The 12,777-nt window shown below is 44.3% G+C and overlaps 1 protein-coding gene across 1 annotated transcript; it reads right to left on the bottom strand.

Annotated features, from left to right (window-relative positions):
• Positions 1–288: 288 nt before the first annotated feature.
• NEK2 (NIMA related kinase 2) lies at positions 289–12,275 on the bottom strand. Its single transcript, XM_080824665.1, has 8 exons — positions 12,082–12,275; positions 10,989–11,206; positions 10,245–10,485; positions 8,036–8,118; positions 7,118–7,244; positions 6,024–6,240; positions 4,329–4,454; positions 289–1,143 (listed from the first exon to the last, which is right to left on the bottom strand). Exons 1-8 carry the CDS (start codon positions 12,175–12,177, stop codon positions 917–919), a joined length of 1,335 nt encoding a protein of 444 aa, XP_080680791.1. The 5' UTR covers positions 12,178–12,275; the 3' UTR covers positions 289–916.
• Between the last annotated feature and the right edge of the window lie 502 nt (positions 12,276–12,777).

Genomic DNA, 12,777 nt, shown 5'->3' with positions numbered 1-12,777 from the left:
TAGGACATTGAGCAGCGCCCCAGCTTCTGCCCACTAGATCCCAGTAGGGCCCTCCCCGCAACCATTACAGTTTCTGTCTCCAAGACTGTCGAATGTCTGCCGGGGTTGGGGGGGGGTGGCTAGTTCAGGAAGACTAGCTTAGATGGATGAATGAGATGGGGGGAGTAAAATACCATCCTGGCTCTCATGAGCGTCAGACACACGTTCTCTCCTCCACCTGCTGGGGCCCAGGAAGCACAGACACAGACACCCTCCACTGAGCGATCAACAAATGCAAGAGACATAAATATAGGAAAACTAGAGCATTCTTTTATTTAGTGAGAAACAGGTGGTAAACGACAGCCAGCTGAAACACTCTTAAATAGAATAAAAAGGAAGAATATAGACAGCACAGTGATGAATTTCACAAAAGGGGACACATTTCCACTGCAGACCAGTGGGACACTTACAAGCAAGAGGTCACAGTATTAGTGGCCGGTTTGTATCCAATTAGGTTTTGTAAGCTCAAGAACATCTAAAACCTTACAACGAGGCACGACAACTGTCAGAACACCACTCAGTCATTTAAAACTTCTCACTAAGTGCTACGCCTGGCTATTTTTTTTTTCCTAACATTATTTCCCCCCAACATTTAGAATGTCATATTTCATGTTCCAGTAGTAATCACTCACAGGATTAAAAGCCCAACCCACCAAGAAAATACCATTCTTTCTATAAAGAAAGAAAAATTAAAGGTGTGTACATTTTGTACAATTGTTGCGGAAGAACAACCAAAGTAATTCTAAAATATCTTGCTCACTATACAGAAAGGCATGGCTCATGGAACCGAGTATGTAAAGCTACAGCAGTTGAATATCAATCTTTAAAAGGTAGGCAAGGCTACATACTGTACACAGCTCTGGGGCTCTCTGCTGGGCTAGCGCATGCCCAGAATCTGTCTGCTTTTCAGCTGGTAATTTTTTTCAATATCTGACAAGGCTTGGGCGCGGAGCTGAGCAGCATGAAGCCTTTTCTTCAGGTCTTTGCACTTGGATTTGGAGGTGAGCAGACTCTCAGAATTCTCACTCCTCATGATGTTCTCTTTACTTTCGCCACTGAAATGAACTTTCTTCTTAATTATCGAGGATGGAAGATCGAAAAGTTCTTTAGAAAGGAAAGAGAAAGGGTTTTAAGTTCAACTCCTCCGTACTTATCAGACTTCTCAAAAACATTTATTCTTCCCATTCACATTGGAAATCTGGGGACCTGTGTTACTTTCTCTGGGATAGGAGGCTGGGGGCGTGATGCTGGCAGCAATCAATCCATTTTTTAGCCCACAGCATTGAAAAACTTGATCCTGGAATGTGCCAAGAAACATAGTCTCTTAACAACCAACTCTTCTTTCAAGGTTAAGTGCATTGGGGATTACAGGCCACAACGTAAAACTTCTGGAAATCGATGTGATTTATCTCTATTCTTGAAAACAAGTGCTACTCTACCTAGAACACACAACTTCCACAAAAGTAAGGAAGCAGGTTGGTTTTTTTGGTTTGTTTGTTTTTTACAGAGAACATGTATAGTTTTGCTTAAATATTCAAGAACACTTATTTCAAAGCAGCTTAATTGAGCAGAAACTTATTTCAAAAAGAACCTAGGCAAGTTCATCTTGGAAAAGGTAATTCAAGTTAATGGTGTAGTGAAAACTGTGAATTGTGCTTTTATATGAAGAAAAATGTACTTGAAGTGGCTACATTATTAGCTACTGACTGAACTATCTGGGGGTTGGGGACTCGCAGTTTTGAATTCCAGAAGCTTTCTATTTTTCCTTTGTGTTCTTTTAAAGGAACTATGTTCAAATATTTACTGAGCTCACTGTATGGGCCATTGTGGACCAAACAAAGGTCCCATTCTCGTAGGAGGAGACAGACCATAAACAAGTAAACAAGCACACAGGGGGAATATTTGAGGTGATGTGGGCGGGGCGGGGGCACTGAGAAAGGGAGACAGAAGGGCTGGATGGTGTTTACAGGGATGAAGGTGACTTGTGAGCAGGCCTGATGCAAGGGAGGAGGTGAGAATCCATGTGGCTCTCTGAGGAGACACTCTAGGCCCAAGAAATGGAAAGGTTCTGGAGTCCAGCCGGTGTTGGGGCAAGGGTGGGATGGGGGGAGAGCAGGGTGGGGGCAGGCTGCAGAGAGAGGCGCTGCCCTCCAATTGTCCTGGGACTTCCCATTCCATACACCGTGCCTGTTCCAGCTGCAAAGCAAACTTGATGGCTTTCAGACCTTAACTCTGTTTCAAAGATGTCCACCTTTATTATAACAAATCTCTGTCTTCATAAACCATCAACTTGTAGATCTAACGAATAGGGTAGTTTTAGAAGAAATAAGGGTTTAGAAAAAGAATTCGTATCTCACTAAGTAAAAATGAGTTAACATTTCATTAAATAGACTAAGAGCATTTACAGAGATGCTGCTGCTGACTGGGATGATGTTGATATATTATACTTTTCTCTGATCGGAATTTTATAGCTTAAAGGCAGAGAGAGGATGTTTCCAACCACCCTGAGTGCACAAGGGCACCCACTCGTCCCTGCTTTGTTTATGACTGATGTGCTCAGTGCTCTCTACCGTCAAGTAGCTCCTAGTCCCAGGGGGTCCTTGATTCCTACAGCTCATTTCAAGTGTTCGCCACGACTTGCATTGAGGTAGGTAGGTAAAAAAAAGTATATTTATATATTTTATATATATATATATATAAATATACATATTTTTATATGTATATAGAAATATACACATTTCTATATATTTATATATATAATTTGTATATTTATAATATATTTTATATTATTTATATATTTTAATATATTTATATATATTTACAATTTACAATAAATTTATAATACATATATTTATAATTTATATATTATATATATAAATATATATATTTCTATATTCTATATTGAAACACATCATCCTGCTCTAGCTCTTTCCAGACTTTGTCCAAAGACTCTCAGGGCAAGATGGAAATAAGCTCTTTCCCCGGAGGAGCAGACCTGGCAGGACCTTCAAGAATTCTGGACAACAGGTTTGATGTGTGAAACCCACCCAGATAAAAATGTCTCCTACCTCTATCTACCACAGTGATCATAATTTCAGCCTACTTTGTCTTTGTGGGTGGCATTAAGGGAAAAACTAGAATAAATATTCTAAAGCTACTGAAATGGTGGGTAGTAATACTGAGAAAAAAGAAGATATTTCGAAAGAGATGAAGCCCAAGTTTTAAATAATTCTTGTTTTCATTTACTTCCATCACGTATCTCTATCATGTCATTATAACCATCAGATTAACTTAAGGAGTTTTTTTGGTCTGTTCCATATACAAAATACTGTCACTCTCACTGAAGTAACCAGATTCTCTCTCTGTTTACTCCAGATGGAAGGGATAGCCTTCTCCAGTGCTGCCCTCCAGGGTAGTGGGAAGCCCTAAGAGAACGCCACCGGTTTCACTGGAAAATTCAGATGCTCAATTTTTAAAACCAACAAAAACACTCTATATAAAAAAATTGGTGTCATAAAGGCATTTAGAGAAAAGAGGTTTAACCCTGTGCTTTTCCTATCATCTTAAAGACTGGATTAAGGTGGGGGGAGGGTTTCTGTGGACTGGAGAAGGCCCGTCAGAGCTGGCCCACGGGGGAGTCTCACAGAGCGGAGCGAGGGCACGAGGCCCGCGCGGGCAGGGCCCTGGGAAGGCTGACTGGTCCACGACCGACGCCGAGTCACGGGAGAAACACAAGCAGCGCGTGGAGCGATCAACCAACCACATTCTGACAAACACACGTTTCAGCGTGAAGGGGTCTTTGCAAAGATCCCAAAGTGGTGACTTGTTCTACGGTCGGTTTACCACATCTGTTAAGCCATAACTTCGGTCAAGGAGGTGGCACGTATGGCCTCCTCACGTGGCAGGAGTAAAATGCCGGGATTTCTGCTTGAAAATGGGGTAGAAATGTAGAGTTTCGATAATATACCCAGAGAAAAATCTGAAAAGCACAACATTTAAAAAAATGTCCTAACTTTTAAAACCAAGTCTCAAAAACTGAACGCGTAGTTTGATGAAGTAAATCAAACTGAAGACGAAATCAGGACGACTCATCGCCTCAAGTGTATGAACCCATGAAGTAAATCGCTGCCATCGCCGCGTCATTTTTTTCCATCGAAATGCGTACATTCAATTAACTCCATGTTAAAACGGGAAGCTTGGTCAGGTAAAAGGGCCGCCGACGTCCCCGGGGCGGCAACGCGGTGCCCTTCCCCGGGGGCCGCTCCTGCTGGCGGAGCCGCTTCTCATACCTGCACCGCTCGCCAGACGCAGGAACTTCTGCTCCTTCAGCAGGCTGTAGTTCTTCAAGAGACTCTCGGCCCGCGCCAGCTTGTCCTCAGCCAGTCTCTCCCGAACACAGAGCTCCCGTTCCTTCTCTTTAAAAAGGCAAGGGAGCGAGAGCCACGTTAACCGGAGGCGGCGGGCAGAAGGCAGCTCACAGCCGGTCACCGCCCTGCCTCACGTCTCCTCAGGACCAGCGCGCCTCAGTTTTCTGACCGGAACCCCCCGGGCAGCCCGCTGTGCTGGGTTCTAATCCAGCACCTCAGCGCGCGCGGTGCTGCCGCAGGCTTTCGCCGGAGGACCGGTTTGGGCACAAAATACAAAGCCGGCCTCCACCTTTGGTCAGGTTGTCCGAGAGGAACTCATTTTGGGAGAATAAACAACTAAAGTCCTCTCTGCTCTCCACTGAGAATGGGCAACGGTCCACTTTCCGGGCATTACCTGACCTCACAGGACAAACCCTCCTCCTTCTGGGAGAAGGAAAAAAAACCAAACAAACCCACAACTAATGAGGAGGTATTTCTTTAGATCAGCGACATTTTTTAATCCATGGCCCAGAATTCAGGAAGTTCGGATTTCAGTTGCTGTAAGAAACTACAGAATGGGGCCGCCTGGGTGGCTCAGTGGGTTAAGCCTCTGCCTTCAGCTCAGGTCATGATCCCAGGGTCCTGGGATCGAGCCCCACATCGGGCTCTCTGCTCAGCGGGGAGCCTGCCTCCCCAGCCCTCTGCCTGCTCTCTGCCTACTTGTGATTTCTGTCTGTCAAATAAATAAATAAAATCTTAAAAAAAAAAAAAAAAACTACAGAACAGTGGGGCAAGTTTTAATAAAGATTTGTTTGTTTGACAAATTCTATTGACAAATTCTACTGACAGAAGCCTCAGGCAAAGGTTTCTGGGTAAGCCCAGGTTATACTTCCACAGAAAGCCTATCTCACACCACGCTACGGCCGTCATCAGGAGGTAAAAACTGAGATGACTGCGTTGGATGCTTTCTAAGTTCATTTGAACAGAAACGTGTCTAGAGTCGGCGTCGGCCACGCAGCTGCAGAAGCCAAGTCAGCTGAGCCACGAGGGTGGCCTGACGGGAAAAAGCTGACGTGAGGCCTCCAGGCTGCCGCTACCCTGCACTGTACTGAGGGGAGTAGACAGACTTTCAACGTCAAGAACTCATTAGCACCTGATCAGTTAATCCCCCTCAGGGTGTCTGTGGGCCTCGAACACCGTGTGCTCGGCTCAGTTGACCGAACACATCGAGGCCCGCCACGTGCCAGGATTTTACATCCGGACTGTGCCGGCTCAGCCAGATCAGAAAGTGGAACTGTTGGCTTTTATTACGGAAGCAGCAAATGTGCAAACCCTCCTTTACAACGGGAAAAAATGTAGGGTATAAAGACGCGGAGGAAGGGAAAGTGTGATGACTCCTGCGGTAGGGTGGTCACGGTCACAGTGACCGCCAGTCGGAGCGACCGAGCTCAGAGAAAGAGGCTCAGCATGCAGGTGCCAGCACTCCTCGTGTACCGTCTCACGAGACACGGTTCGGTTTCTCAGGTATTTACAGGAATGTTCTAGAACATAACGCGTGTCAAATACTCCATTCAAGCAGATCGAACACACCAGGGAACCCTGCGGAGCTCTCCCGAGCTCGGCCCCGTGCGGACTTACGCTCCAGCCTCTCCTCTCGGGCTTGCAGGGCCCGCTCTCGCTCCTGCAGCTGAAGCTCCTTCAGTCTGAGCTCTCCCAAGACCGGGCTGGAGTCCTGGCGCTTCTCTGGCTCTAATCGGCGCCCTCTTCTCTCGGGATTTCTTCTTTGCTCTTCTGCAACCAGGTCTGCTATCAGAGGATTCTCAAGAATTTCTTCAACAGAAGGTCGGTGGTAATCCTGGGGGGAAAAATGTTCGGTGTTACAGTCGAGATTTTATGACACGACACTCATCCTAAAAGAGCAGGTACATGGAAAACTGCGCACATTCCCGAGGAAGAAGGAAGACTCCTTCCTGGATGAGTCTTAAACACCTGGACAGATGGAGTTCGCTGGGGGCTTTATTAACCCATGCGGTTCTGGGTCCACAAGGTAATGCAGATGTGAGCTCACCTCTGTTCCCGCTTAGCCTTTCTAACAAAAGTTCAGTCCCCGAGCTGGTGCTTGGTGCACGTCCGGGTCTGCTCTAGGGCACGTCCTGCCTCGCATCTCCAATACTATGTTAAGTGAGATCCTCTCCCTGAACTTCAGGCCTGTTAGGTGGCCATTATCCTTCTTTGTAATTCCACAGCATTGAAATCCTGCTCTTACATCAGCCTGACCCTAGGACATCTCCCTTCGCATCCCATGGCCAGATTTTTTCCACTGAATCTCTTTATTTCCCCTTGACTCTTTCTAGCCAGGCCTCCCCCGCCCCATCTTTGATCTCTGATCTGGAGAGAGAGGCAGGGTAATGAAGTCTTAATTCGTGGCCCCTTCCCTTGCCACCTGCCACACTGAGCAGACAAGGGAACTGAGGATTTGGAGCTTTTCTGCAATCTTGCTTTGCTACCAACCATCTGCCAGCAGGGCACAGAGAGAGAGGGAGGAGACAAAAGAGAGCACAGAAGGTAGGCCAGCCAGGAGGCACAGTTTGCCAAATTTACATGTTTTTAACAGAGTAGATTTAGCTAAGGAAATACAGCTAATGCCGCTTCGGTTTCAGTGCTCCGAGAGCGAAAATGTGCTACTCCACAACGTAATTGAGAGACAGACAATATAATCTTATGGTCTTTACCTTCAAATTTAACATCCTCGTAATAATGTCATTCAATTCATCAGAGTAACGATAGGGAATTCGCCTGAATTTGCCTTCTCTAATCTTGCCAGCTAGTTCTTTCTGGTTGAAAGCTGTAAATGGAGGCCTGGGGGAAAAATGTTTTTAATGTAAAAATGAAAATACGGAATAGGAACCAAATCGAGAGCACAGTTTAAGCTCGTTTGTGTTTATGTGTCTTCTGGCACTGTCTTCCACAGTTAAGTTGCCCAACCTTAGCATTAGACGTTTAGGGTGATAGAATGTTTGTTAGGGGGCCTGTCCTGTGCATCCTACAACTGTGTTTTACAACATCGCTTGCCTCTATTCATGAGATGCCAGTAGCTATGCCTAGCTGTGACATCCAAATAGGTCTCCAGACATTGTCAAATGTCCCCTGGACGGCAAAATTGTTTCCCACTCCCTGGCTGAGAACCACTGCTCTACAGAATAGTTTAGAAGGAAAAAAAGGAAAAGAATGGGAGCTCTTTCTTGTTCTCCAGTTCCCCAGACCTGTCCCCTAGATTTCTGTTTCATTTCTTCCATAGGCCAGACCTATGTGTTCTCCCCTTGAGCTAAGCATCAGTCTGGCAAGAGACGCATCAAGTCAGGTTAAAAGTGTGAACCAGCCTCAGGGGTCACACTATTAATTTGTAAAAATTTTTAACCAGCCCATCTATCTTTTTTAAAAAAATTATTTTATTTTTTTATTAACATATAATGTAATATTTGTTTCAGGGGTACAAGGTCTGCGCTGTCCATCTATCTTAATTTTAACCCAAGGTATGAGTCTTTCAGACCTGAATACACATGGATGCTCAAAAAGCTGAACACAGTGAAAGGTGACAAGCCTCTGTGACTATGAACTTCACACCAGAAATGTGTCTTCATCATACTTACATTAATGCACACAATTCATACAGCAAACAACCTAGCGACCAGATATCTGACTTCTCATTGTAGGACATGCGATTCATTTGTTCCTAAAGGGGAAGGAGAGGGTAAAAATGTAGGAGTTAAAAGTTTGTTTTAAAACTTACACAATGACCTGAGATAAAAATGGAATCTTTAAGTTTGATTATATTGACTTGGAGCAAAAAAAAAAAAAAAAGGAATATATTATAAATATTTTATATCTGTAACAAAAATATTAAATAAAAAGGCCCGTTCAGTTTATGTCTGAACCTGTATCATAATAACAAGAAATGGTACTTTATATTTTATCTTCAAATGTATAATGGAGAAAAGATAATGATCTTATCCTAATATACTTTGTCCTATACAATTCATTCACTTATTTTTCATTCATAAATGTTATTGTGTTACGATAGATCAGGGGCTGATAATTCAAACCTCTACCCTGAAGGCATTCATAATCTAGAAACTCCATTTTAAAAGAGCCAGAGAAAATTTCAGAATAACCAATACATATATCTGGCCATTTAAGTGACAGAAGCATAAATGGCTAATTGAATTGTCCATTTATGTATTTTCCCTTCAGCCCACAGTATAAATCACAGTATCAACTAATATTCTCATTTTCTAGTTTAATCATTTGCCTGTCTCCCACACAAAGTAATAGTCGACCATAGTTCTTATTCTCAACAGAGGGCACAGAATCAAGTCCCAAAACCTTCAAGAAGCATCTTGGTGTTTTAAACTCCCAGCAGGTGAATCTGATACCACTTCCTGACAATCCATGCCTTATGGAGGGCTGAACTGATCTAATTATAAGGGCAGGAGGGAAAAGGAACAAAAGAATCACAAGGTTTCAAGTTTTCCAAGAACGGCTTCTAGATAATTTTCTTTTATGTTAAAGCCTTTCTATTTGGAATCTGATCCACTGAGAAAATGACAGGGTTCTGGCAACGTCTAATCGTAGTCAACAACAAAATTTTTAATTTACCAAGTGTTATACTATAGTCAGCTTGGTGAAAATAACCCAAAAAGATCTGGAAAATCCTGGAAATGTTTGTGAACTGTTAAAAAAAAAGAAGAAGAAGAAGAAGAAGAAGAAGAAAAAGAAGAAGAAATCCCCCTCTTGATCTGCTCAGATTTCATATACAACACATCGGTGATGGCATTTACTGCTTCAAGCTTTTCAAGAGCCATCAGGTAATATCTACAGAGTCATAAACAGTTCATATCCTTTGACCTTTCAATTTCATTGAGAGCTACATGCCAAGGAAATAACCAAAAAGGAAGAACGAACAATTCACAAAAAGGTATGCAGAGCAGGGCTCTTTAGAAGGGTAAGGAATTTTGGAAACAAAATATCCAGCAACAGAGGGAACAGAGACTTAAGGTAGGTGGGCTCCCCTGCCAAAAAGGCATTAAAAAAAGCACAAGTACAAGAAGTGAACACTGTAAAAACATGTATCTGAACTGAGCCCTGAATCTGCATGCCCAAGAACCAGCCAGAGAGTGTGTTAAAAGGCAGAGTCCAAAATGAAAAGTGGAAGGGGTTGGGGGAAGCAGAATCCAAGTCCAGTGCAAGAACCAGTCACTGGATTTGGGTTTGGGGCCCAGGACTCTACATTTTAAACAAACCCTCCAAATAAGTCCAAGCTGGTGTACAGGACCCACGGCACTTTAGGAAATGTTGCTCTTGAGGCCAGAGACAAAACCCATTTCATCTTCATAATCCCAGCACTTGGCACATAGCAGTCATTCAATAAAAGCTTCTGTTTAGGGGCGCCTGGGTGGCTCTGTCAGGTAAGCATCTGACTCTTGGTTTCAGCTCAGGTCATGATCTCAGGGTCCTGGGACTTAACCCCGAGTTGAGGTTTGCACTCAGCTGGGAACCTGCTTGAGATTCTCTCCCTCTCCCTCTGCCCTTCCCTCCACTCAGGCGCTCACATGCTCTCTCAAATAAATAAATAAATCTTAAAAAAAAAAAAGCTTCAATTTAATTGCTCATCAGAAGAATTTAACAGTTTGATGATCCATTTGGAAAAATGTAAATTTTCTTCCTATAAAATGAACAACATTATTATTCCCTGGCTATTGTGTATTACTAAGCAAAGAAATAAACAAAACTTCAATTTCCCTGCATTTGAATGCTTAGCATTAGGATGTTTAAAAAGTATCTAAATTCTGAAGTACTTACAGGAGACATATAATAGGGTGTGCCAACAAATGTTTTTGCAAAACTCGTATCATGGTTTAATATTCTAGCTAGCCCAAAGTCGCCAAGCTTAACGTTTTGCTTGCCATCCAGGAAAACGTTGGCTGGTTTCAGATCCCGATGCAGCACGGTATGACCACCATCGCTCCGTCTGTGGCATTCCTTTAGGGCCAGAGTCAACTGAGTCATCACTCGAAGAACAAACTCTTCATCTAAGTATTGTCTGAAACCAAAGCAGTTATACAGCTTTGTGTTCATACACACAGACACACACACACACACACACACACACACATTATATTAGTAATATATTATTGTTAATTATTAATATATTATTATTAATATGTCATTAATTATTAATATGTTATTAATTATTAATATGTTATCAATATATTATATTGTATATATTATATATAAAGATTGATTTACCACATATATATTTATACATATATATATGACTTCTGAACAAAACCGTTAAAAAGATGGGATTATGTGAAGTATCTAGTTTTTGAAGTGTACAAATAGGGAAATAAACTCCTATTTTCAATATGAGATAGGGATGTTCATTCACCAGGGATTTTCTAAAGTACTGTGGACCCACCAAACAAACAAATACAAGAACAGTCTTTTACATTACTAAGTACTCCATCCCTAGTCCTACAACAGGATGCTTAACAGAAATGAAACTTGGCCCATTCTCAGCTTAAGTATAAAAGATTAATTTACCTTTCCTTTGTTCCCTTTGTAATTACACTAGCCAGGTCCCCTCCTTCACAATATTCCATTACAATGTACAGTGTTGTGTTGGTTCGGTCAATAATTCGATCATAGTAACGGACGATGTTTGGATGTTTCAGTTCACGGAGTAAATTCACTTCAGAAACAAGCATCTGTTTCTCAGCTTCTGTCATGGAGCCATAGTCAAGTTCTTTCCAAACTAATATCTGAAGTAAGAATTTCCAAGATATGAGTGTACTCTTTATTCTCAAAGACAAAGAATAAACATTCTAAAATTTAAAAATTTTTGAAGTCACTTCTCTATTAAATAACTCACACGATCATTATCATCTAATTTATTTAGTTCAGTGAACTTTAGAACAGCTGCGTTTATTTCCGTAACTTTACCCTAAATTTCAATCGATAAATTATGCAGTGAGAGAGGGCGGGATGAGGCACCTTAGGCCTCCCCCAACCCCTTACCCTCAGTTGCTTTGTGGCAGGTTGGCGGAAGGTACTTTGGTCAAAGCTGGGGCAGAGGCAAAGTCCCTCATCATTCCAACCAAACTTTTCCAGGGTGAGAGACCTTAGTAAAGATCCCTCCGTCAGCAGTCGAGCAGTTTCCTCTCCATTGTTTCTTCCTGTATAAGATCTACCTACACACACTGGGAAATTAAGAATCCAAAAATCCGAAGAACGGGTATTTTAAATGAGTTCTGACTGCAAGACAAAATCTCCAGGTTCTGCTGATCCTGCCTCTTTCCCATGTCCAAGAGGACTACTCTACTCTGAAAGAGCTCAAGACTCAGCTACCTGTCACTAATGGGAGGCCCTTAGCAAGTCAAAGCGGGAAAAAGGAAGAAAGGGGAAGAGAAAGGGAAGAAAACAAAAACAGAGAGATCTTAACAGATGCAGTCTCCCAGCCCTTGCGCGACCCAGGGCAGACACAGACCTGGAAGAGATGAGCTCTTCCAGGCAACCCGCCTTGGAGACCCACAGCCCCAGGCCTCCCGCTCTTCCGCCATCCCAGGGGCCGAGGGCGCTCGCCGCAGGCGGGCGAAACCGCTGCAGGGGCGGAGACACGGAGGTGGCCCGCGCTCACCTTGCCGTCGCTCTTCCTCCGGATCTTCTGGCAGCGGCCATAGGAGCCCGTGCCAATGGTGTACAGCACCTCGTAGTCCTCCGCCCGAGCGGGCATGGCCGGGCCCTCCGCAGGCCTCCTGCAGGTCGCTCCGCCGGCTCGGAGGGGTCCCCGAGCCACACTACCTACCTGGCCGCACCAGTCTCCAGCCCGGTTTAACCGACGCGGGCCCTGGCCTGGCCGCCTATTGGCCCGCGGTGAGACGGCTTCGCCTCTCTGATTGGTTGAAAGAACACAACATCCTAGGCATCTTGGGAAAGGCGCATCGCTAGGCAACCGCGTCGGCGTCGCCGTCGGCGTCGGCTTCCCTTCAGCCCGGCGCCCCCGTCGGGAGAAAGGGGCGGAGCTAAACCAAAAAGAGGCGGGGGATAGAAAGCGGGTGTAGGCGGGTCTCTGCAAGTCTGTCCCTCCCGCTGAGGTCGCCAAGGTAATCGAAGTCCGGGGAGCTCTCCTCGGACTTCTTTGCACACTGCCGCCACCAGCCACCTTCTGACCTTTGCACTCTGACCCCTTCCACTAAGCACTCTCTTCTGCACACGCCCGCCTCCTGGGTTCCTGAACCCTGAGCCTGGGAGGGGTCACACTGCAGACTGGGAGCTCAGTGCTGAGATGCAGAGTACAGGTGCTCTGCTGAAGATACGTGAACGATTCAGACTG

Source organism: Martes martes (genome assembly GCF_963455335.1).
Source record: "Martes martes genome assembly, chromosome: 15".
Lineage (NCBI taxonomy): Eukaryota > Metazoa > Chordata > Mammalia > Carnivora > Mustelidae > Martes > Martes martes.
Note: the sequence above shows the minus strand (reverse complement) of the source record. Positions and strands in the feature narration are given on the sequence as shown.

Bases quoted from the DNA above. Each gene is read 5' to 3' on its own strand.
- NEK2 (XM_080824665.1), bottom strand. From the start codon at position 12,177: ATGCCCGCTCGGGCGGAGGACTACGAGGTGCTGTACACCATTGGCACG. The intron at 10,486-10,988 runs GTAAATTAATCT...CTTTGGTTTCAG, and splicing joins ACAAAGGGAACAAAGGAAAG to ACAATACTTAGATGAAGAGT. The intron at 8,119-10,244 runs GTAAGTACTTCA...CTTCCCCTTTAG, and splicing joins CACCCTATTATATGTCTCCT to GAACAAATGAATCGCATGTC.